This window comes from Corvus kubaryi, unplaced genomic scaffold, assembly GCF_017639235.1.
Source record: "Corvus kubaryi isolate FWS band 111438036 unplaced genomic scaffold, C.kubaryi_AGA036_p1.0 split1-37296, whole genome shotgun sequence".
Classification (NCBI taxonomy): Eukaryota; Metazoa; Chordata; class Aves; order Passeriformes; family Corvidae; genus Corvus; species Corvus kubaryi.
In genome coordinates this window covers 13,936,446-13,963,150 of record NW_024582075.1, presented here as the reverse complement: position 1 = coordinate 13,963,150, position 26,705 = coordinate 13,936,446, and the positions used below count along the sequence as shown (strand labels likewise).

General features: G+C 37.5%; 1 protein-coding gene across 1 annotated transcript; it reads left to right on the top strand.

Moving 5' to 3' along the window:
• The first annotated feature begins 14,580 nt into the window (after positions 1-14,580).
• TYRP1 (tyrosinase related protein 1) lies at positions 14,581-25,199 on the top strand. The gene is made up of 8 exons (XM_042012944.1): positions 14,581-14,767; positions 15,230-15,697; positions 18,468-18,790; positions 20,075-20,279; positions 21,132-21,299; positions 22,682-22,861; positions 24,203-24,349; positions 24,890-25,199. Exons 2-8 carry the CDS (start codon positions 15,316-15,318, stop codon positions 25,093-25,095), a joined length of 1,611 nt encoding a protein of 536 aa, XP_041868878.1. The 5' UTR covers positions 14,581-14,767; positions 15,230-15,315; the 3' UTR covers positions 25,096-25,199.
• The last annotated feature ends 1,506 nt before the right edge of the window (positions 25,200-26,705 follow it).

Below are 26,705 nucleotides of genomic sequence, written 5' to 3'. Positions count from 1 at the left end.
TACAGGCCTGGTGCTCCCAACATCAGAAAGACAAGGAACCATTGGACCAAGTTCAGAGGAGACCACGAGGCTAAGAGGGGGATGAAGAACCTCCCCTGTGAAGACAGGCTGAAAAATTTGGGCCTGTTCTGCCTGGAAAAGAGAAGGTTACGTGGAGACCTCACAACTAGCTTCCAGAATGTGACAGGAGCCTACAGGAATGCTGGAGAGGGACTGTGATAGGTTAGCAAGCATAGTCCCAGAAGGGATGTCCTTGCTAAGGGGTGCTTACAGCTTCCTCTGGGACCTGATAGAACCTATCAGCTGGCCAGTTTGCATATGGACAATTCTTTAAGCCACTTAAAGTTGTGACCACCTCTGTGATCCACACTTAAGAATAGACAAACCCCCCACAGCTCACTCTCTCTCGTTTCCGGCGCTGGCACAGGTGGCTGCGGGCCCCGTGTGGGGGCCAGCGGGCCCGGCCAGGCCCTGCTCAGGCCAGGCCAGGCCGGGCCACGGCCATCCTGGAGCCGATGGACCTGTTCCATCCATGGAACCCCCCCCACAGTGCTGCTGGGGGCAGCCGGAGCAGCTCAGCTCTCCCCACTCTCCACTGTGATAAGCCACATTCCAGCTGCAAGGCCTAGGTGAGATTAACCCTTTTATTGCTGTGAAGAGCTGAAAACCTGAGGGAAGAGAGAGAGGAGATGCTTAAAGCTGAAATTCTGTTGTGAAGCTATGATATATCAGAGTATCCCGTTGTAATTCCATGAAGATCTGGGGGGTGGAGTGTTCAACTCATAAGCAAAAGCACCTGCGCTGAGATAGGCAGATGCTGACGCAGCTGTAATTTCATGAGAAGTTTGGACAGGGAGAGATGGACCAGATGAGGACTTTTGCTCCAAATGGGAAAGGAGAAAACCTCAGTTCCTAGAGATGCTCCCAGAGATAGTCCTAACAATGAAGATGAGGAAGACCCTTTGCTCTCCTTCTCAGGGAAGGAGAAGGGCCTCTAGTTTTTGTTTCTGAACGGCTCAACCTTAAAATTGTACCCCAAAAAACTTCAAGAGTGGACCCTCAAAAGCAGTTGTGGGAAAAGCTGCAAGTCGGGGGAAGGGACTCACACGCAGGCAGAGAGACTCCTCTTCCTAAGATGGACTGAACAAGGTTATTATGGAAGTGGTAAACAGACTGAACATCTCAAGGGTTGTCTTTTTACATTGTCAGTGGGAGAAGGGAGGAAGGTGGGGGGAGGAGGAGAGTTCTGAAGGTATGGTATGATTTTTTTTTCCCCTCTTTTAGGTCTGTTAATAAACTTCTTTATATTCTTTCAAGTTTGGTGCCTGCTTTGCGTTTCTCCTAATTCTTATCTCACAGAAGATAAACAGTAATGAGTATCTTGGACCAAACCACTACAGGGACTCTTCATCAGGAACTGTAGTGATCGGACAAGTTGGAATTGCTTCAAACTGAAAGGGAGTAGGTGTAGATTAGATATAAGGAAGAAATAATTTTCTATGAAGGTGGTGAGTAACTGGAACAGATTGTCCAGGGAAGTTGTGGATGCCCCATTCCTGGCAGTAGTAAAGCCAGGTTGGATGGGGCCTTGAGTAACTTGGTTTAGTGAGAAGTGTCCCTGCCCTTGGCAGGGTGGGTTGATCCGGATGATCTTTAAGGTCCCTTCCAACGCAAACCATTTCAAATAAATAAATAAATAAATAAATAAATAAAATAAAATAAAAGGACTGTCATCCTCAAGCACTCAAGACAGAGAACCTGTCTGGGACCTACAACACATTGTTTTTGCTGTTCAGCAACAGTTGGAAAAGCTTAGAAAAACCTCTAAAATTATTAACCTGTTTTGGAATTCATGAGTTGAAATATCAGTGTCTTTTCTGGCAGAAGACTGTTCCATGTGTTGAAAATAAGGCAGTTTTATGTATTATAACAGGAAAATAAGGCAGGATTATGTATTACTTATGATCACTTCCTTCTGTGTGTTTGATGTTTCAAAGCCTGTCTTTTCAATTTAAATTGTGGTATTACCAGGCATTATCATTGCAATAAATAAGAAAAAATAATAAAATTAAATTGTTCTCATCTATTTATATTATTAGTTGTTAAAAAATACTTTTTCAGGACCTTTTAAAATATATTTCAAAGAATCTCAGCAAGACTGAGATTGGAAGGGACTCTGCAGTTTTCTGATCCAACCCTCTGGTCATGCTGAGTCACCTGGAGCCAATTCCCCAAGACCATGTCCGGGTGGCTCTAATCTAGCACTCTGTCACTCTCACTGTGGCAAAGTGATATTCAGAGGGAACCTCCTGTGTTGATGCTTGTGCCCATTACCTCTTGTTCTGACACTGACCACACCGAAAACGGCCTGACTCTGTCTTTACTCATTCTCTTCTATTCCTAAACTACATATATACATTGATAAGACACCCACCACAGAGGCCTTCATTTCTTCAGGGTGAACTACCCCATCTCTCTTAGCCTTTTGTTTTAGGAGAGATGCTTCAGTCCCTTCAGCAGCTTAAGGCTTTTTGTTGGACTCTCTCCACTATGTTCATGCCTACTGTATATTGAGGAGCCCAAAACTGGACACAGGATTCGTGTGGCCTCCCCAGTGATGAATAAAAGGGTAGGATCACCTTTCTTAGTCAGTGTCAATACTGTGAGTAATGTATACCAGAATCCCACTTGCCTTCCTTATGCCAAGGGCACATTGCTGACTTATATTCAACGTGGTGTCCATCAGGACAAGCTGCTTTCCAGCTGGCTGTCGCATTGTCTAGCAAACATTGTTTAATCATTGATTTGCCAATGAGAGCACAGACCATCACACTGTGGTTATGAAACAAACCTTGGATGTACCACAATACTGACTGTTAATAAAAGGGCCCATATATTTTGACTTTTGCAAACATGCTGAGAATACATCTAGGTTTACAATCTGCCAAAGTACATTATAACTGTGGTATGGCTTAACTAAGAGACTAATTGATTTCATTAATAATTGCTTTTGTTGAGGAGAAATTTACTATATCTAATGTTAAAGACATACATAATTTGATAGAAGAAAAACACTTTAAATGTCTTAAAGAATCACTTTTCATGATGATTTTAGGGTTTAATTGAAATTTTAAAAAATTTTACGCATGCAAATGGTTGTCAAACATACACTGGAAATAAATATCAGTAAGATTTTTTGAGTAAACTTTTTAGTCAGAAGCTCAAGGTTCAGTTCATGTCAGCTAACTTTGATCTTCTACACCTGTGCATGTGAATTAGCTGTGCATGCCTCTCATTGCAGGAAATGGTGGGAAAAAGGTGCTGTTAGAACACAAAATCATCCTCTGTGTTTAATATCTTTATTTTGGAATGAGACGCATCGCATTCTGAAAGTACATGTTTCTTTCTATAGACTGTAAAATGAGCCTGCCATGACTACTTCACATGCTTATATCACAGGTAGACATTGTAAATCCTGGCCCTGATGCCTAACATAAATTGGCCATCATGTTGAGCCTTAACTGTTATTTCTGTTCTCATATGTATAGTGTATCATTTTCGCTCAATTCAACACTTAAAAGTCAAAAAGAGACTGAAGAAATAGATAACCTTTGAAAAGCACACAAAATCAAAAGACTTGGATGCTTTCAAACGGAAAATTTCCTTTCTGACTTATAATGCAGTGACTCAAAATTCAGGCATGCTAGTGACTCTCAATTTCCAGAGCTTTCTTGCAGAAATTGCTGATCACTGATACACAGCTACAGGCTATTGTTGAAATACAGCTATGAGAGCTCATTGCAATTTGAAGGGATCAGGGCAATGAGGGAGCGCTTCTCTGAATGAAATTTGCACCACTTCAACAATCCAATTTCCAGGACATTTCACTGAAAAGGCCGTCATGTAGTGGAAGAGTATGAATGCATTCATACACCTGACATCTTTCACTTCCCTCAAGCCCACTCCCTAGACACTCAATGCCATGGCTTTGGACAGGTGGGTAACAGGCCCTATTCTCTATCTCATTGTTTAAATTGTTTGCGACATCATCTCTAAATTCCTGTTCTTTCAATAAATATATTTTCTGAAAGATGATAAAAAATGTGGCTATCAATCCTTTTGCTGTCTCTCCAGTAACAGTAAAAAAGTACATATGTAACCTGTATTTGCCCAGTTTCACCTTTTCTAACCATGTTTACTTATAAAAGCAGATGTCAATGTAACGCATTTGGGGAAATATTGTGAAAAAGCCTCACCAAAGTCTACCTGATCATCCAGTCCTTTCATTTGTAGAACTAACCACCTAGATTCGTTACATTACTCCTGCAAGTGAGCAATCTATTGTACAGGCTTTTGCTGCCAAAATGGCATCACTTCAATTAGAGCCCACACAAGTCCATGACAACTCCCTCTCTTGGAAATGTCCATTGAGCACAACAACAAAGCACATCACTTTTTACTTACAAAAAGTTCTACCTTCTTTTTTCCTCTGACATGTCTTGCTATAGCAAGTATTGCATATGTATACAAAATTAAATGTGCTATATTTACCCTTAAAACAAACAGATATTTTAAAAAACTTGGCATCAAGAATGATTTACAGTCTCTTCTACAGGCCTCTCTTTCCTAGTGAGCATAGACACTCTTGCATACATGAAACACACACACAGATATGGAGCAAGAGATGTTAGTTATTTTTAAATAATAAATTTTATTTCTCTTCATAGAAAAAGCAAACAGTGTTTAAATACTTGTCCCTGTATGGCTTTATACTGCTACTTTAAAAGCACTTTTTTTCATTTGCATATGTAGCTTGACATCAATCACCATTTCTATTTTGAAAGAATATATATATTCAGACTACTACTTGAATTTATATTTTTTTTCTTCATTTTAATCTTTCCACTAATATAACATGATTTAGGTGAAAATCAGGTAGTTGTACATATTTCATTCCCTTAAGATGCACAGTTATAATTCCTACACTTTATTATTGAGAATTAAGTAGATTTTTAAAAAAGATAACGAATTGTGTTTGGTATAGCAATAAATTTGTAGGACAGTACAATTTTTTCTGTAGGAGAAAAAAAAATCTGACTTTTGTCAAGCTCAACAAGCAATTTTCCTTCTGCAAATCATTTATATATTTAATATATCTGCAGTAGATGATAAGAGACAGGTTTGAGTCTTACTTAAACTCTACTTCAGGTTTTACATCACTGAAAAAATTTTAAAATACTTGAATATTAAGTCTGACATATATTCTCAAACATTTAGGTATTTTTAGATGAATACTACCCTCTCTACATTTGGCATAATGTAGGGAAGTATTCCAGTGGTACACTTCCTTATAAATATTGAGTTTCTCTATGACTAGGACACAATGAAATATATTCATCTAAATTAACTCAGTAGTGAATACGACGTATTCTGGGGACATCAGTGAATAATACTTACAGCAGGCTGAGAACCAAACCCCCCTGTACTGCACATAGACATGTTCTATATTGTTTCCAATACTTTACAATTAACCATTTCACAGGGTGATGGTTATAGAGATCTTTCTTTTTAATACGAACACATGAAGTCCTCAGATTGAAATGATATTCAAATGCTATGTGGTTTTTGCTATTAATAATTTTTCATCCTTTGCATTGACTTCTCTATCAAACAAAAGCTAATTTTGTTAGCTTGAAAGAGACTTCCATGCCTATTTCCCTCCCTACTGACCATGTTTCACTCAGTACTATGAATAACCATGTCACCTATTTTTATCTCCCACAGGATCAGACATAATTATTCCCTTTTTGAATGCATTCTGCTTCTTTTTAGGCCACCATTCAGACTTGGCAGGATCACCTATGTGCACATACAATACTTTTTCACAGATAATCCTTCAAATTTTCATAGCTGTAATGTCGACTAAAAGGACTAGTAATAGCTAGTCTGCTATTCTGCTGAAGCTACACCCTTTTAACACCACAAGCATTGTCCTGTGTGGGTTTTTTTCTGTTTCTGTATATCTGTAGTTTCTTATGTCAGGTTTAATTTTGTTCTGTGTTTTTTACCATATTTGACACCATTGATTCCTAGACAAGGGTTCTAAATGCAGTAACAATAACAATTAATTGATGACTTTATCTATGAACCCACTGCCACCCACACCCTGCTTTAAAAATATAATTTGAATTGTGATTGATGCACTTGCAGTCTTACGGGAGGAAGAAGCACAGGTTAAAAAAAGAGGAAACAAAAGAGGAATTTTTATCTGGAAAATGAAGGGCACTACCTTTGAAGAGCTACAATGCATTCAAAAAGCTTTGGAAAGTGCAAAGAAACTGCAACATTTGAAAGGGATTTCATTCTTTCATTTTTCAAGTAGAAATTTTTTTTTGTTTACTATATAAATTTGTGCAAAAAGCTGTCTTACTTTTCTTAAATTTAACAGTATTTGTTAGAGATTAGGTCCTTGTTTTTCCTGCATTCAAGTCTATCCTTAGATGAAGAATAAATATTATTTACATACTCTGAAAAGTGTGTGGAATGCATGTAAACAGCTCAGCTCTTTGAAACAAGATGTAGCTGGTGGTAAGAGCTTTGTAAGATTCAACAAAAAATTGTTATTGCTACTAAAAACAAGACTGAAAATTTTTTGAGGGATCATTTCTGCCTGAGATGCTAGCAGGCTGGAAGTGTGCTGATGGTAAAATACCATACAAAACCAAATATGATGGTAACTAGTCTGGTCAACCTAACATCAATCCCCCCCTTTAAAAAATATGGAAAACTTAATGGACTATCTATTTAAAAAAAGGTGTGATAGAATTAATAGGAGTCTCCATCAACAGAGTAGTCTTTAAAAGAGTGATTTTTTTCTTCCAAAAGCTATCACAAGCATATCAACAAGTTCATTCAAAAAATGCAGAAAGATATAAGCAACCATGGCTAAATGTTCTGTCACTTATATCTGACAAAAAACAGTGAAAGAAATATTATTACCTAAAAAGATCCTCTTACACTGAAAAAGCTGCATTTAGAGTAATCACCCATTTCATGAGTACTTCATTCACCAAATAGCTCAACATTTACTATAGTTATATATGTCTGCCATCATTAGACATATTTCTCTTACATGCTTGTTTGATCCTCTTGAGTTCTTTGTTCAGTAATTTTCTTGAGAAGTTATCGCAGGGATATCTAGTCAATGGAAAATATTATGAAGTCTTAAAGGATATCTATGACATACCTGTAAATCTTTCTGCACATTGGAGCCATTAGTTCTCATGGCATTTAGAAGTAGCCCATGATCCTTGCCTGAAATGCACATCTGCAGTTTTAACTTCCATTACTTCAAGAATATTTGAATCAGATTTCATAGCTGATCTTTTTTATTGTGATATGAGATCACCTAGGGCTTAGCATTAGTGTATCTACTCTCACTGTTAAATTTTCATTCAATTAAGGATTTCTGAGCAGGTGATGGTAGTTTCATCATCAAAAAGATTTCATCATTTTGCCTTTTATTAACTGCTCACAGAAGGGAAGGTTAGACAGAACTTCTTTTTTGGTTTGTTCAGGGAGATTTTCCTCTGAAATATAACCAAAGGAGAACCCTAAATCCATCTAGACAACACTGAAAAATTGGTGTGTACAGGAGTTGTGACTGTATTCCTTGCTTGTTAGATTTCAATGTACAGATTTCCTACTATGTTGCAGGGTCTAATAGGGTTGGTTTTTCTTGAAGACAAAAAGTTTTTTGCAGGCTAATGAGCTAGCTCATAATACACAGTAAGGGATAATGTAAATATCATTTACACATTATCAGGTACATCAAGGATTTTGATTTGATCTGTGACATTGAAGATCAAGTATTAATGAGATTTACCAGGACTACTCAAAAATGAAATTCCCAAGGGTTATGTTCTACTTATGGGACTTAGTACTCCTTAACATCAATTCTTATAAATATATCAACTTCAGTTAAAACTGGAATAAAACACTGTTCCTTTTTCAGAATAAATGGCTCAGTAACCACGTGATACAACACTCTGCATCATGGAATGAATGGAACTATCCTATTTGACTTAAAATACTGTGACATATTAAATGGCTTTAATGCAGTTGTTTAGACTAATGCTGATAAAGGACTCCATCATTTTGTTGCAAAAGAAATGTCATGAGAGCTTTCATATTAATAAATAATAAATATGAACTTCAGTTTCAAAATGGATCTGCAGATATTCATTCCGGTAAGTAAAAGGACAGCACTGTGTTTTGGCAAAGGATAGCTTTTAAAGGACAGATTGCCACTGTTGTGATATTAACATCATCACTCACGGCAGCCTCCCTTGTTTTTCCTCATAGCTTTTGACAATTGTGAGACCTTATCTAAAGTGGTGGAAAAAATGCAAAATAGAGCTTTGTATCATGATATCTAGATTATAAAAATAATAAAAAGCACCTCTTTTTTCTCTAATCAGAAGCATTTCAGTTGTATCCTTTAGTCTTGGTTTCCAATGCACCAGCATCAGCTTCTACTGCAGCAAATGAAAACATTTCCCAAGCTATTGACATGATAAAAATGTCACAAATTTTCCATAAGACCAAAAAATCTTCATCCATTTAACCCATAAATGTTACCTAATTTTCATCAAAGTTTTTAAGCTAAAAATAAAAGCTTTGAGAAAGCTTGTGAGGGAGATTTAACATTCTCTTTCTTAGAGCAAGCCATTTGTGGTTGCATATTAGAAATCTGTCATGATGGACATGGTCTACAGTCCAGTAAGGTCAAAAGAAAGAATACTATTAATTTCAGTGGGCTCTGAGAAAAACATTGACACTGGAGACAGTAGCTATTATTATGTCAGTAAATAGCTAAGAGGCTTTCCTTGCACAGAACTATTTGCTATTTACTTTGCAAATACATCAGTGACTACTCTTTAAAGATAACTTACAAAACAATCATATATTAGCTTGGTAGGATAATTCCCTATGAAGTATTTTCATCTGTGAAACACAAGGTATTAATCTATGTTACCCAGTGCACAATTTATTGACTTCAGTCAAAAGGTTTTGTGTCTATCAATGGAACAACATGAATTTAAGAAAAAAAATAATCTTGTGCCAGTATTTTTTTCATTTTCCAGGCCTGGAACAAAATGCCATATGATAGCATGTATAATCCAGCGGGTCTTTCAATTCATAACACTGGAAGATAATTTTTCAAGGAAAACACTTCAGCAAAGAGAAAAATACAGATTCAGTTTCTTAAAACACAGAGGACTTGACTCTTACTAAATGTAAATTACTGTAACTTCTTGGACATCAATGGGCACTTCCTGAACAGTATAATTTATTGGAGCTATGACAGTTTACTCCAAACAATAACCTGACCTCTCATGCCTTCAATTTCATGGTGTTTTATAATGGATAAAATGTGTTAGACAAACACCATCTTCACCCTTGAAGATGAATTGATCTGAAAAGGCAGGAGAGTAGATAATACAAATTGACAGAATCATCTACCTTGATTTTCGGTTTGTTTTACTTCAGGTTTGTTTGGGCAATGACTTTTACATTGCTAACTTTTAAATCAGTAAGAAGTAAATTTCCATTTACTTCAGTAGCTTGTAGTCTTGCCCAAAATGCATCTACAATAAGAACAAAACATATAATACTACTTGATTAGCAGCTCCCCAGAGTGGAATCAGATGAGGATAAATTTCCCAAACATTACACTGGCAGGTGGATAGATGGGAGCATGGGCAGGTGGATAGACAAGAGCATGGGGTAGCATGGCAGGTGCACAGCACTGCCAGTGATGAACACCTTAATTTCTGTAAACTCTGCCTGTGTGCAGAGACACCCCCTGCCTCCAGGCCTCACTGACAGCCATTCTGGGTTCAATGACCATGTGACACTACGTTAGACAATTTCCTGTTCTGTAGTTCAGAGTTTTCAGCGGCCCAGCTGCAACTGCATTGTGGCATTCAAAGCAGTGTTCACAGTATTTGCTCACAACACAAAGCTAAGTTTATACCATGGTTGTTCCTAGGATTAGAGCATGCCATAGTTCCTTCACCTTTGGCTGCTAAGAAACTCAGATTTCACCAAGAGTCACTCATATGTAAAACTCATGATTCCAGGCTCAACAACATGTTTTCTACTTTCTGGAAGCTCTACCCGGTCTTGTACCTTTGTCAGTCAACTGTTTCTCTGAAATACTGCTTTCAAACCTTACATACATTTTCAAGAGGCAAAAGCGATGTGTGCAATTTTGCAGCTATTTCAAACTCTTAGAAAGGTGCTACTTATTTTCATTTTATGCCTATCTGCAACACTCTTTTAGGTCTCACTCATTTTTCTGTAGGCAGTCATTTGTCATCTCTATTGCATCATTTTGCAACTGCAGATCTCTCTCTAGGCACTAGACTGTGTTTGGTGAAAGCAATAAAGACTCCAATTACCTATATGTTTCCCTGCTGAAGGTGAACTTTTGAACTACAAAGATAGACTAAATTTTCTGCACTTTACTTTGGAGAAGCAACTGCAGGCCAATTTCATTTCTCAGACATACTGTAGCTCATTGATATCATTCCATAATAACAAAAACATAGAGGAAACGTTCAGAAATTTTTAGCATTATTATAACACACATTCAAGTACATGGCTAAAACTTTAGATGAATAGAACATATTATGGAGTAGGTATGACCGAAATTATTTTTTATGCTTAAACTGTTTATAGCATGTGTAAGATTTACTGTGAAAATTTGATACTTTAAAGAAAAGCAGTATCAATTAGTCTAAAATATTATTTGACTTAATATTTTTTTCTTTAATCAGGTTATCAAAACTTCAGATAAAAATCTTGTCCTTTTCTTCACTTATCTTTCTTATACATGGATTTATAGTTGGTCCAGCTTTCAAGAAAAGTAATACATATTTTCTCAAGATGAAAGTAGAATTTACCTTATTTACCAGAAAAAATAAGTACTTAATAAAAATCTGAGAGTAAAACTCTCAGAGAGTACTTTAAGTACTTAGTAAGAATCACGCAGTCTGCTGGATGAAGATGAGAAAGTTGTTGCCAGTAAGAAAGGTTAGTAATTATTACTCCTTTAATTAAAATTAATCCAGAATTCAATCTTACAGTAGAGTACAGTGCACGATATGCATGATTTCCTAGAAAAATGAATAATATTGCTTCATGTATGAGATATGTCTTAGCTTCTGTGGGACTTCCCATATCTGACACAACATAAGACATAAGGAGAAGACTAAACAATTTAATGAATGTGTAAAAGCCTTATGCTCACCCCAAACAATGGAAAAAAGAAATCTTTTTATTTCTATTACTTGGAATGGTATTTCTGATTTTGTAAGGTTTCACTAAGTGAAGTCTCATATTCACCACTGGTTTGGTTTTCAATTGTCTAACAAAAAGGGAGATAATATAGACTAGGACAATACATTGTAGAATTAACTGGCAAGTACTTAACAGTCAGCATTATTTTTGTATTGTTCTTGTTTGCAAAGAAGCCTGCTGAAGGTTAACCTACACAAATGAGTGAAGCTCCCTCCGGCTGACCATAATTCTATGTGTTACTAAAACCAATGGGTCTGCGTTGATTTCCATTATCTGAGGCTGGTCCACGGTCTTTCTACTACAGCAAATTAGTTATTTAATAAAGCACTGAGGTTTAGATGTCCGTAGCTGCACTCATTAACTCTAGCTCGAAGTAATTTGCAGAGACCTAAGGTTTGTGGGAAAAATGAAATTATGTGCTCCCTGTGATTATGTGCTTCTAAAGTTTGCATCATAAATATCAATAAGACCACCTTGTCTCAATTTCACTGCAAGAGTTAAATTAAATAAAAGATTTTCAGCAATAAGTTTCTCATTGTTTGTTTTTCCGATTAGAAACAGAAAATTAAATGCTGCAGATCAATTAACATCACTTTTGTTGCAGTCACTTCACAATTTATTTATAAATTAATACTTTTTTGGATCCACATGTTCTGTTCATGAAACCCCAGTACTATTTCCTGAAATCTGGATGATTGACGTAAAGTCTGCAGCTGTGTACTGATGCCTTGAGACAGTAGTTTTAACTGATTATTGCTTATTGTATGCTAGAAAAACATTAAAATGGTTGGCTCTTTTTTCCTTTTTTTTTTCCACTCTTCAGGAAACAAAAAAAAAGTAGGTAAATTTTGCTCTCTTTTACGTTAATCTTCGTTAGTACTGCTAGAACATACCAGCTAAAATAGAAGAAATAGATCAAAACTCAAAATGTAAAGTACTTATTCAAATGTGTAGAACTGAAGAAGCCTATGACAACTGAAGAACTACAAAGAGACAGTTTACCTGAATAGGCAATCTTGTTCTGCTGTATATGCTCCATGAGTGCCAGTGTTTCCCGGCACTGACCTTTAAGGTTTCTTAAAGGTACTGTTTCACAGGAATAAAAATGCACGTAGCAGTATCACTGCAATCATGTGTCTTTTCATGTGTTAAAGAATGGAGCTTCTGAATGAATACTGTGCTCTTATACTTCAAACAAACAGATGCCTGTATTCCAGCTCTTAGTAAAGACCATAGGGTATCTTGCAGAGAGCTGATGTTTGACTGGATGGCTGATGGCATGGAGTAGGTCAGAATTGGTACCTTGGCTTCCATCAAGCACAAATTGAACTGGCTAGGTTTTTATAACCTTCTCCAGTAGTTTAGGGCATTGACCACAGCTAAACCTTGTGTGTCTGCATAGAGATCTGTTCCCAGCATCAGGAACTATTGTTAAAAAAAAAGGAGAATAGTGCAAGGTATATGCAAATATATAGCATATTAACTAACTCTCTTTTCAGGTCTTTCAGTCCACACAGGCAATTAGTGAGCTAGGAGTTCACACACTGACTTCTTCCTCATTGCCTTGCTTTTGTAGACAAGCCCTTTCTGAACTGAGCCACAGAAACACAGATGTGCATTTGGATAATCTCCAAGATCAAATCATTCCAGGCACAATAGGGGAGCAGGAGTTTCTAAAGGTAAGAATATCTCTAAAGGCAAGAATATAAAAATAAAGACTATAAAAAGAATTGCATTCCACCAAATGGTTCAGCAAGATTTCTAACAGGAAACCCCTGGGAACATCTGGGGGCAAAGAAGGGACATGATCCTCAGCAGTGCATCTCTGTTGTAAAACGTTCATAGGTGTTTTTTATGCAGAAGGTTTACAAAAGGTCTAAATCATGCACACCAATATATGGGGAAGTTTTATGATGCCAGGAAACCCCAGTCAGTACATCTGTTTGCTCTGTTTTACTGGGGCTTTTTCTAAGGAGCGGGATTTATTCCTTTTAAGCTTATTACGAATTTGCTGTATTTGCAAAATATTCATAGCTAAAACCTGTATGCTTCTTCTGTGAACTTCAAGAGGTCTTTTACCAGCTCTGGTTTACCTTCTGATGTGAAAACAGTGCATTTGTGTCATATGTGTCCCAAAAGAGATGTTCAAAGAGAAAAGGTTTAAGCTGGGAAAGAAGCAGGATAAGCTAGTAAAGAAGAGAATGTAGGCTAAAATGGAGAATGAAGTGGAAGTAAGAATAGAAAAGAGGTTCATTTGAGGATTAGCAAATATTCCTGTCTGTGAATGGAGAATGAATTAAAGAGACAGAGAAGTGTACTAAAAATCTAGGTCCTACCCTGAAGCAAGCATGTTGGGTTATACAAGGCACAGAGGGCAAGGTTCACTGCTCTGGTGCTTGGCTGGTTGGCAAGAATAAATGCACAAAAAACCTGTTTCTTTGTTCTGCCAGAATTGGGCGCACTCTCGCATTATGACTTGCATATAAGGAAGCAGAAAGAGTAGGTAATCCATTTTCTGCTTGATGTCAGCTACAGTGAGATTGAACCTTTTCCCAGAAAACTTGCTAATGTTTTGTCTTGATGCCAGTTAAGATGTTTCTTGACATATCTTCACCTCACTTGACATATCTCCACCTCACTGAAATCCATCCTTATTGAAAGCTAAGAGAGACAGTAATAGCTCAAATAAGGCTATTTTTGCACAGCAGAAATCATCCTTGCAAAGATTAAAGAAGCATTTTTTTCATTCAAGAGAGGGTTTCGTCAATTTCTTTGTTTCATTACCCTTCATAGCACCTGCTCAGAACTTAGTATTTAAGGAAATTCCAATATGATGATTGTCTTTTTTTTTTTTTGGTATCAAATGAATTGTTAAACTGAAAAATGTAAGTTTAAGGTTGGAGTTTTTCATTTTATAAGTAATGTATCTTAGTCACTTACTTCAGCCTGATCTTGAAAATGCCATCTTAAGAATTTTTCCCAAGTGTCTGTTAAATGTGATTTTCCCCAGTGTTCTTTGTCTGTTTTCAAGTGAGCCTTTCTTTGCAAGTAATTAAAAAAAAAACCAAAACAAAAACCCGACTTCACATTTGATCTGTTTTGAATTCAAGTATTTGTCTCTGACCTTTGCTAAAACTTCTAAAATCACAAGGAGATAAGCATGAAAGAAATCATGTGCTGTTCAAGTACTTAAAGTCTAGAGAAATGCACTGAAGTAGAAAGGGGATTAAGAGAGGAAGGAGAGTGAGGCCAAGCCATACTGTGTTGGTACAAGAAGGATTAGCAAGCAGACTGAACCAGGAGAGAAATTAGCTGTGCTTATTTCAGGTTAGACAGTCATAGGACGTGCAGAGATAGAACCAGATCTCAGCAGTGGAGAGGTACCAGGAAGAGAAAACAGGTACAATGCATGAAGTATAGCTTCACTTTATGTTGGAGCTGGCATTGGAGAACAGCAAGAAAACAGCGGGGAGAACAAGACACACTAGTTAAATGCAGAAAAAGCATGAACTGGGGGAGGGAAGGAGGGGTGGAAAAAAAAGTTTCAGAAAACTGGTGCCTTAGACAGGTTTTAGAATTTTGTGGTAGTGAAGTAAATGTGTCTAGCAAGCATAAAATGTGAATGAATATTTTGGAAGAATTTATAAGTTAATGAGCAAATATAGGTCTACTTAGTTACTATCTTTTGTGCAGATAATGAGAAGAATATTAGTGTCTGTGATCAGAGTTGTTTGCCTTCTCAGACAGAGTATTGAAATGTAGAGTTAGAAGGAATTTTCTAGGGTGAAAGGGGTAGCCCAGAGATTTGTATCACTTGTAAAATTTTATTTTGCTTTCTCTCTTTCTCTCTGTCTCTCCACAGGGGGAGCTAGGTGTCCCATCACAGGAAAGTCAGCGTGTGTGGACAGCCAGCTCTGGGAACAAGCCGGCTCTGCTTGACCCGCTGTCATGCGGATCCCCACGCTGCTCTACCTTTCCCTGCTCCTGCTGCTTAGCACATTGGGTCGAGCTGGAGCTCAGTTCCCTCGGCAGTGCGCAACTGTTGAGTCCCTGAGGAGCGGGATGTGTTGCCCAGACTATTTCCCTGTGTTTGGGCCAGGTACCGACCGGTGTGGTGTGTCCACGGGAAGGGGCCGGTGCGTACAGGTGACGGTCGACTCGCGACCCCACGGCCCACAGTACATCCACGACGGGCGGGATGACCGTGAGCAGTGGCCCATCCGCTTCTTCAACCAAACCTGCCGCTGCAACGGGAACTTCTCTGGCTACAACTGCGGCTCTTGCCGACCCGGCTGGACTGGACCTACCTGTAGCCAACAGATCAGTATAGGTAAGAGCATCAGAAATATGACATGAAAGTTGCTCGTTGTCAGTGCTTGTTTCTAAATGTACCTAGTCTATTTCTTCTCTTTAAGACACAAAATGTCCATTATATTTATTTAGCAAAGGTATGCTGTTAGAGGTTATTAAGGCAAGTGCTAGGTGAGCTGTTCAGCACATGTATCAATTACTTGTATTTACTAGCCAGTAAAAGGAAGAAAAGGAACCTGTAGTCAATTTAGGAAAGTCCATTAAAGGACAGAATGTATAAATTAAAAAAAAAAAAAAGTATTATTTGGAATTATTTAAGAGTAAAACAATATATATAGACATGTATATGTGTTTGTGAGTGTGTCTGGGAATAATATGTACCTCAACATATTTAACACCTCGTGACTATTTTGTGAGGCAGCGGTTCTTTTCATTCAAAACCCCTTATTATAATTCTAAACTATGTACCTGTTCCACTAAATATTTACTCTCCTTGTCGCTATCAATATCTTTAAAAACGTTAAGTCATGACCATGGACTGTTCAAATGAATCAGTCCAGGGCATAGCAAATCTTTCTGAGAGTTCTCCAGCTTCAGTTTAGTCTAGCATACCACTAAACAGATCTTTAAATTTTTTTAAAAATGTATATTAAATCTTTGCAGGACTAGAAAAATGTTGACTATTATAGGTAAATTTAAAAAGACAAACAATCTTGGGGACAGATCCTTGTTCTCATCTGAAAACCATCTGAATGAACAAGATTTCAATCTTTATTTTTAACCTTAAACACTTCTAACTTTAAAGATGTCATTGAAATCCTGTAAAATCCATAATTCCCCCCAAATGAACAATGGGTTCTGCTGATATGTGAAACAAGACGTTTCTAGCACAAATGTACAGTGCCTCTTGCAGAAACAGAAATCAGCACGCACGTTTTCACCACATAAGGGAATATTCCATGAATGTAAGAGCATGTTCCAACAAGGGTTAACAAAGCACCACTTACCAAATCAAAATTTTAACAATTCCTTAATAACAATTTATTGATGGCTATGAAAAATATATTTGAATTGGTTATTTTCAGCCTTCAAGCTCCAAGAACTAAACTAGAAAGCAGAAAGTATTACATCTGAATTGGGTCTGCTAAGCCAGATTGCACTCTCTGGTGTTCAGGCCTATTCTATTTTATAATGATAATACCTCTGAAGAATAACCAAGAGATAAATATTAACACACACAAATTTAACAAGGTAAAACTAGAGATAGGCAAACAGCAGTTTTAGCTAATTTTCTAGAATGTACAAGAGCACTTCTTACTCTTCTCTCATTAAATCTTTTACAATGCATTAAAATGCCAAGTAAATCAGATATATTATACATGATAACATGAGTTTAAAAAGAGTAAATTAGTTTCTTATTATGCTTTAAGTTTCCACATTGAGCTCATCTTTTTTGCCCATTTATAGACCTGGCCCCATCTGCTCAGATTTTAGAAATAATTACTGGATTACTGTTGGCATATCCATACTAAATTACTGTAAAATGCAGTTTGGTGTCTTCATATCTTCTCAGTTCATGACTAACTCCATTAATAGTCACAATTTTTTGCTGTGGCTCAGGCATATACTTTGAAAATGAAAATGTTAAGATGCCTATGTAAATAGTTCTCTACTTGAAACACTACAAAAAACACCACAAACCAACCAACCAACTAACCAAACAAAAAAACAAAAACAAAAAATGCAACACTTCAGTGATGAGGGCTAGCCTGTCAGTTCAGTTCTGCAAAACAGAAAAGCATGTTTCAGGATACGCAGTCCTTGGATGACATTCCTGTTTCATGAAAGCATTTCTTCAAACTTCCCAAAAGCTAAAATATCCCTCACTGAATCAACGTTTTTTAGTGAAATGTAATTCACTTTTCTTCTTCATATAGATTCATGTTGAATATCTGTTGCTACTTGTATCAACATAATCTATCCCTTGGACAATTACAGATTTTAACTGTATTTTTTATAATGACAATAAGTAAATATTGACTAACAACTGTGAGGATTTCTATCCTCATCTTAGTCTAAACTTAGCCTGAAATCTTCTCAGACCAGGTGAAAGAAGGACTGGGGTGATCTGAACTCTGTACTTCTTGCTGAAATACTGGTATTTCAACAGGCCAGTTTTCTTCCTTGTTTCACTCTCTATATGTGGACAATGGTTTTTTTATTATTTTGAGATATACCTCTAAAAAGGATTAATATATGGCAATTGTTAATGACGTCAGGTAATGACATTAAAGAGATCTGTACTATGTGAAATTCACAATAATTCACTGGTGAATCTGCCCTTTTTCCTACAAAGGTTCAAGAATAAAAAAATTAATTCTTCATTAAATTGCCAAACAGACAGTTTCTGATTATTATAAATTGGTTTATAGTATTCATTTCTTGTACATTATTACCACCGGAAACCTTAGGTATATTGGATGAAGTTCTGAAATATTTGTATGACCAAGAACTTTTCTCTGGCAGGATGGAAAGATGATCTGTAACAGTACTTCTAAAAGCACTAAAATTGCAAGGACTGGGGCTTTATTTTAATTTACCTCAGCTTTTCTCAAAATAAATAACATCTTCTATTTATTCTCAGTGAGATTCCCCAATTAAAAAAAAGGGTGAATTCTTCAAGAAAAAGGGACTTACCCAGAATTATTAGGAATGCAATAAGTAAGTTCTGTGAGATCAGACTTGAGTGTCTATTACTTTGGTAACTTGCTTCTTCTGTATTACCACAGTCAGAAGGAATCTTTTGGATCTAAGTGCAGAAGAAAGGAATCGCTTTGTGAATGCCTTACACCAGGCCAAGATGACAGTCCATCCTGACATCGTTATTGCCACACGAAGACGTGAAGAAATTTTTGGACCTGATGGCAACACACCTCAGTTCGAGAATATCTCCATTTATAACTACTTTGTGTGGTCTCATTATTATTCTGTCAGGAAGACTTTCCTTGGTGCGGGGCAGCAGAGTTTTGGAGGAGTTGATTTCTCTCATGAGGGACCAGCTTTTGTCACATGGCATAGGTACCATCTATTGCAGCTTGAAAGAGACATGCAGGTGAAGTTCGTGTTAATGTTGGCTGGTATTCATGCTATGTTTTGTACAGTTAAAGAACTTCTCTCCATATTACAGAGGCAAAAAATGATAGCACCATTTCCTACATGTTGAAATAATTCTGCTTCAACTTCAGTAACTAATTTGGTACACTAAATTTAATAGAGTGCATTTAGGCTTCAGACTGTCATTTTTATAGAGATGTTAAAAATAGTATTTTAATTAGAGCAATAGAAAATGTAAAATTTCCATAAAAATCTCTTGGAAAAAAATATAACATATTCTAGATATAAGACATTTTATTGGACCAACAATATTATTTCCAGTGGTGTTTTTAATCTCAAGGCCATGATTCTTGAATGACATTAATCAAAGCAGAAGAAATTCTGAAGTGATAACAGGGATGGCTTAGGGATTCAGAATCACATTTTATTTGTGTAACTGGTTAGAGAAATCAGTGTTTTGTTATAAGCTGCTCCATAAATTAGTGCTTCTCTTATTTCTCTTCTCTCATTCCGACCTATTCATAAAAAGGGTATAGAATTTTATGGACAATCACCCTTCTTAAAAAAGCAAGAATTAAGTTTTCAAGGTCAGGACTAAATAGTGTCTGAAATCACTTCAGTGTTTTCACTAGCTTTAATTGCTTTACATCAAGCTGAGGCACAAAGTCCTTTCCAAGACACACATTTGTCATCAGTGGCACTTCTCCATGTGGAAGCCTTGAGAAGTTCTATTTCTCTGTGATTTAATATATATTCCTATTTATGTCAGTTGACTTGATCATTAGTCAAAGTAATTTTGCCTCACTAACTCCAGAACTGTTCAACTCCAACCCATACCTGAACCAAACAATTACAATTGGAAAAGCTGGTATCCCTATTCATTACATTTCCTTCAGTTGTTCCACAGTCCACCTAGTTATTATGTGCACTACAAACACTGCTCTTGCTGACAGGCCGTTAAAAATATTTGGAAAATGGGGGCTTAGTGTTAATTTATGTTTCTTACAACTCACAGTATGGTTTCACGGAAAAGGTACTGTCGTATTAGTGAAGGAGACCATGACTCATTTCAGTAGTCCAGCTCTCTGTTCTGAACAAAGGTATCAATGTGAAAAACTACCAAAAGCTTCCACATGAATTTTCCATAGAGTTCTTCTCCTCTATGAGGCAGGATTCTGACTTTTACTAAGATGTATTTAGCTGGTTTTTAGCATTTTTCTAGCAGTAAATATTATAGCTGTCTGTGTCACACACATAGTAACACCATATTTATGTGGTTTAGAACATGCTACAGGACCCCACTTTTGGACTGCCCTACTGGAACTTTGCAACAGGACAAAATACATGTGATATCTGCTCAGATGACTTGATGGGAGCTAGAAGCAATTTTGATGTCTCTCTTATAAGCCAGAACTCAATCTTCTCTCAGTGGCGAGTGCTATGTGAAAATGTAGAAGATTATGAAACTTTGGGAACCATCTGTAACAGTAAGTATGAATGATGGAAGATATCAGGAGAGAAAATTCTCTTAATAATAAATAAATATAATACTTTACATTGCAGTGTTTTTTCCCAGACAAAAAGTCTTAAAGTGGTTTTTGAATATTCTTGATCCATGTTTCATCAGTCTGTTAAAACAATACATACTATCGGGAGCTTGTAGCACAAGAAAATGTAAATGCTTTGCTCTCCCTTCTTATGCAGTACCTATCATCTCCTGCACCATAAATCATTAAGTTTGGCAGTGTTATTTCTTAACTGAAGCTTAAGTTTTCTTCTGACTACTCCACTTATCACCTTTATGCCATTCTGCTCCTAAAATGAGAACATCTAACAACTCCCTATATTATGTGGACCATGATTTGAATGTAATACCAGATTCTAACACACCCAACCAAATTACAGGAGTTTGAAAAATTCCAGTAAGTTTCTTATATAAGCATTGTCATGGAAATAGGGGAAAAAATAGGAACCCCCCAATATTGGGTTAGTCATTTACATAATCTTTTCCCCAGCTACCCTATCAGGACATCCTCATAAATCTTGGCCTAGGTCTCATCAGGAAATCACATTGAAAATCTGTAGAAAATTTTCCTAAATCACTTAGAGAACAACAAACCTCAGTAAGAAGCTTGTAGATGACTTGTTACATCCTGGAGCAGAGAATCCAGAACACAGGACCCCATGGAGATTCTTTGCCTGACATAAGGAACTGACTGGTTCATTCAGTTGTGTGTCACTTGTGAGGGACTTTTTTTCTCCATGGTTCAGTCATGAGAAGTATTCATTCTGTGGCCTACTGTTCTGCACCTTGTTTTCTCTCTTCTCTCCATTTTCAGGCACTGAGGGTGGTCCCATACGACGAAATCCTGCTGGAAATGTAGCACGACCTATGGTACAGCGTCTCCCAGAGCCTGAGGATGTTGCCCAGTGTTTGGAAGTTGGTGTATTTGACACTCCTCCTTTCTATTCCAATTCAACAGACAGTTTCCGTAACACAGTAGAAGGTAAACATGGCAAATAAATAGACCTGGAACAACTCCAAATAGGTCAAGGAGCAGACTTGCCATTTTTCCTGTTGGAAGTATGAGTTTGGAGACAGGCTGTTGGACAATAAGAACACATTGTTCTCAGCATTAAGTATTAGCTCAGTATTAAGTGGAAATAAGGTCTGGATAAACTACATTATAGCTATAGCTTATGTCTCCTAAAATGCACAAAAGTCTCAAGATTCTGTTGCTGGTATACTAAGTAGAAACCAATTTAGGTTCCTGAAACATAGTTAATAAATTGCTTTTGTCGAAAACAGACAGTCCTTGCTTTTGGCCTGATGCCACTGCATCCCTAAATGCAGCAAACAAGTGCATCTAGCAGTTACTCTTGTATCTGAATTAAAACGAACAAAAGAAAGCAAAATAAATTGAAAGCTTTGGTAGTACTTAGTGCAACGGTATTTGAAATAGTAATTGAGGTCTGGGTATAGGATTTACTGCTAAACATGCTAGCCCTGCTCTCTGGGTCATAAAACTGTTCTTCTATAAGCTCTGTGCATTTAAAATTAAACTCTCTGTCACTGGCACCAGAACACACACCCCCCCCAACAGAGAAAACAGCCTAAAGGTTTGATTTGTACTGTTCAGACAGTATCCTGACAACTTCTTCTATACCTTAATAATCCAGAGCTTTTAACAGGAAAAGGTAACAAAGTGACAGTTCAGATCCCTGCCTACCAATACCTAGGTGTCTAAACATGGCTTTAGACAATTAGTTGTATGTATCCCTCTCTGGAACAACTGGCCAAAGCTCAAACACAGGAGGAGTTTTCATGATGCTTCAGATCCTAACACCTGACATGAAGGTTGTGGAGTTTTGGGCACTAGCAAAGCTACAGTCTGTCTTCTCTGAAAAAATAAACAATACCAGAACATGTGAATTTTTCTGATACGTGTTCCTAGTATGCATGGAAACAATGTATGGAAACATAACAGCTAGCTCATTAAAATAAATGGCAAATACACCTGCTTTAGCAACCAGTTACAAAACTCATGCAACTATTATAGTATGGTGAAATATATGTAGGGTCTAAATATACACCTCTATTTTCATGCTAGGATGTTATTTATTTTGGCCATTTTTGCTGCAGAACCCAGCAGCTTTGAAGTCCACATTCTCAGCATTCTTTTATAAAGGCTATTTTATATGAAAATTATGCATTCCAGGAACATTTCTCAAATGTCAGTAGGTAGAGAGTTAGCTACCCATTTATTTTAAGCAAAGCAACACAACAGCATGAAAGCCTTTCAGAGAAAAAAAAAAGTATTCATCTTGAACTGCAGCTTCCAAACAAAATCTTCACTGGAATTCTCGTGTTCTTTGTTTGCATATTCAGGGTACAGTGATCCTTCAGGAAAATATGACCCAGCAGTTCGAAGTCTTCACAACTTGGCTCATCTGTTTTTGAACGGGACAGGAGGGCAAACTCATTTATCACCCAATGATCCCATTTTTGTCCTCCTGCACACATTTACAGATGCTCTTTTTGACGAGTGGCTGAGACGGCATTCTGCAGGTAAGACGTTCTCATGGACAGAGGCAGGATGGGTGGCTGTCTGTCTCTGTAGTCACAGGAGCTCAACTCCTTCTTGTGGGACAGCAAGATGCCCCTAACTTTAGGAGAGAGGATTGGAATTTTAACAGTTAGTAGAGTTAACAATGACAAAGTTAAAATGAGCAAGCACTCTTCCTCACCCCACTGACATTCATTTGCAGATCACTCTCTGTGAAGGGACCTGGTCAGAGAGACCAGGCACAATTCAAGGAAACATTATGTGGGACTATACTGTCTCCATAGAGCAAAGACAATGTAACCCTGGAAGGACATTCCATTGTTGTGTGGACTAAATAACTATTTTCTTCTTGTCATTTTTACCACCTTTGTAAATACTACCAGCATTCAGTAACCATCTCCATATACTTCTAAAGGATGGTTACTGTTCCTGCCCTTGCTTTTTTAACTCCAAAAAGAACAGAGGAAGTGAAAAACAGGGAGAAAGGAAGAATAGAAGGAAGGATTTGAAAGGAATGAAGGAAAAAAAAATAAAGAGGGAAGGAGACTGACATCAGTGAACTAGGGGGAGAATTCAGTCTAACCCTTATGTCTATGTATCATGCAGCAAATATAATCATCTGCACAACGCAACAACTGGATTCCTCTTAGGATAATCCATACGCCTCTTCCTTCTTCTACAGAAGAACAACTGTTGCTGCACAAATGAGACTTCTTTGTGCAGCTTCCACAACCTGCCTCACTTAATTTTCCCACATCAGCTTTCAGAGAGCAATTTTATCTCCTTGTGGTTCTTACATGATCTGTCACACGGTTTGGCATCATCTAACCAAGAAGGACTTTCTTTTTCTTATGTTCTGAGCTTTGTTGTTGCTGTTGTTGATGGTTTGCTTTTGTTTAGTTTGCGGTTTTTCTGTTTTCATTCAGCTGACTTCCTTCTGATTTAACACAGTGTTGCCAAAACTTCCACTGGAATTTACATCAACTGTCCTCCTGATGGGAGAGCTGTTCATCACTGTTACAATCAGGCAAAGCTAGAATGTAGAAAAAAGTCTTTTCCATATTTCTCCTTTTCCAAGTGAGAAGAAATGAAAAGTCCAACACAGGCAGAATTTTTAAAAATTTATTGGTGGTTTCTATTCAAAAACAAAGATAACACTAGTGGCCTTGGTTTTCAACAGTGCAGAGTGTCTGTTTTGTATCTGTCACACTAGAAAACCAATCCATCTGGAACAACTGAAAAAGAATACTGGGGTACTCAAAATCCTGAGTTTGAAAAAAAAAAAAGTAGTCCAAGTTATTTTGAACTTATTTACAGAAATGTGATTTGACTTTCAAATTTAGATATCTCAACATACCCACTGGAGAATGCCCCTATTGGACACAATCGACAGTACAACATGGTGCCTTTCTGGCCTCCAGTAACCAATAATGAAATGTTTGTTACTGCACCAGAAAACCTGGGATACACCTATGAAGTCGAGTGGCCAGGTAAACTGTGCAACCTAGATACTTCCTCTCCTTTTTTGGTTTTTTTTATAGTATCTTTGTCATTTGACATTTATTCAAATTTCACCAACAATATCTGCTGTCTTTGTAAAGGCCTTTTTCTCCTTTCCTGCCTTACTTTGTGATATTTGTTTGGGATGTGGTATAGCTACTGGTCAGAGATTGTTCCAGCACGAGGTTCTCAATTTTAGGAGAAGTTCATATTTGGATCTTAATCTTGCAGAACGTCCTTATTCCTATGTCAAATAGCTTCATTAACTCATAGAGGGAATGCAAGTCCTCACAAACCAGGCGGCATGAGAAAGGTCCAGGACAGATTTTAGAGAGGAGCAAGATAGACTAAAACTTCTCACTAAATCTTCTAACTTCTGAACAAAAATTATCAAACAAGATTTGAATTAGTTCTACTCCCCAGCTCAGTGAATAATGACAAATGCTGAGTTTCAGTCTGAACCTCTGATACTTATCCATATACTTGACATTTGCTTTTAATATCTTTGCCTTTTGTTTTCCTTCTTGTAGGTCGGGCTCTCCATGTCACAGAGATGATAACTATTGCAATAGTGACTGCACTGGTTCTTGTTGCAATTATCTTTGCTGCTGCCGCATGTATCGTACGTGTCAAGAAAAATAAGGATGAGTTGCATCAGCCTCTTCTTACTGACCAGTATCAGCACTACTCAGATGATTATGATGGCATACCAACACCAAGCCAGTCTGTTGTTTGAAGAGATGGCACTTTTTTGCATCTGTCTGAAACTGGGGATCTTTTTGCTTTATTTCATAAATGGTGGTCATCCACCTGCTTTAAAATAAAGAGCATAAACTGTCAGGCGTCTCAATATGTTTGCTTCAGATTTCACTTCCACTTTCATCACACCTAGGTATCAGTAAGTCATATTTGAAATGCTAATTCTATGTTGATTATAACGGAATCTCTCAAGAGTCACCTGCAAGCCTTTTCCATGCATATTTCTGAAAAATCTGGCAAACAGTAGTTAACTTGCCAATAGCCAATGTCATCTGACTTCATCCAGTCTTTATACCCAGAATTCTTTTATGAAGTACCTTTGTGAAAAGGTCAAATCTAGAACAGGACAGAGGAGAATATGAAATACAAGTAAACACCTTGGCTAGATGAGTAGAATGTCTTTCAAAACAGCCAGCATGCCAGACAGGGAGTGACAACAGAATTCTGAGGAGAAGAGTGTATTTGAAATCCAACTTTATTCACAAAATATAGTTATGAATTTATTGCTGCATTTAAGTGGCTCTCTATGAAAGAGATTCATTGTCAAAGCCACTCCAGTATTTGGACACTTAAAACTGGTGTTCAAACACAGCTGCCTGAAAGGGCATCCAGTTCAAAGGACAGCTCGCAGCAGCCTTTGCTTAATTTTTATTTCTATTTTTGACTCTCTCTCTCCCTTCCTCTCTCACACTATCCCCAAGGCAGGGCATTTCCCCCAGCAATGAGAGACTTTGCTTCAGTTGTCTCATGCTGAAATTTAAACCCACTCTTGTACTTCGAGAGAAGGCCCTAGGCATTAAGCTGTAGAACAGACTCAGAAAAATAGCCTTAAGCAGCGGCTCTTGAATAAATTCAACAAAGCCAACAGGAGAGCAACAAACTAACACCTGCCTTTACAGCCTGAGGTAGGCTTGAGGAATCTGGCTTGAAGCCTCACCTCCTCTCTCTCATCCTAACTGAGTACCAATAAATCATCAGATTGTCCTCCTATAATGTGTTATTGAATTTAATTTAGCAGTCATTATCTGACAACAGAGATGTTCCTGGTTTCAGGCCATCAAATCCCACACCATGCACTGAGCTTTAACTGATTGTAACATCAAAATGTCCTTTGTCTCTCTTTCTGTCTGAGCCCAACTTCACAGAAACGGCAAATGACTTCGACTGAGCTCCTTCAGACTGAGGCAGCCCTCCTAGAGACCCAGTTACTAGGCAGAAGTAAAGGTCACATGCCTTGCTAACCTCAGGGGTTGCAGTGAGGACCAGGTGTGCTCAGGGCACACGCACTCAGTTGCAAGAAGATACATCGAGAATGATTCAAACAGGAAGCCAAGTACTCTTGGCTAGGCAAGTGGAAGATGAGTTATCATCTCAACCCATTTTACAAAGCATGAGTTCTGGAGAGCAACAAAAATGTACACATGTAACTGATACTGAGAAAGAAAAAATTCACCTATAGCACCCACAGCACAATTACCTAGAAATTTTTGTTGTGCTCTTGTTTTAACTTACAGGCTAGCCAACAAGTATATCACATATACAAGCAGCAGCTTGTGCTCCAACTTAAATGCCTTTTCCTGTCATTCT

Bases quoted from the DNA above. Each gene is read 5' to 3' on its own strand.
- TYRP1 (XM_042012944.1), top strand. From the start codon at position 15,316: ATGCGGATCCCCACGCTGCTCTACCTTTCCCTGCTCCTGCTGCTTAGC. The intron at 20,280-21,131 runs GTAAGTATGAAT...CTCCATTTTCAG, and splicing joins TTTGGGAACCATCTGTAACA to GCACTGAGGGTGGTCCCATA. The intron at 24,350-24,889 runs GTAAACTGTGCA...TCCTTCTTGTAG, and splicing joins CTATGAAGTCGAGTGGCCAG to GTCGGGCTCTCCATGTCACA.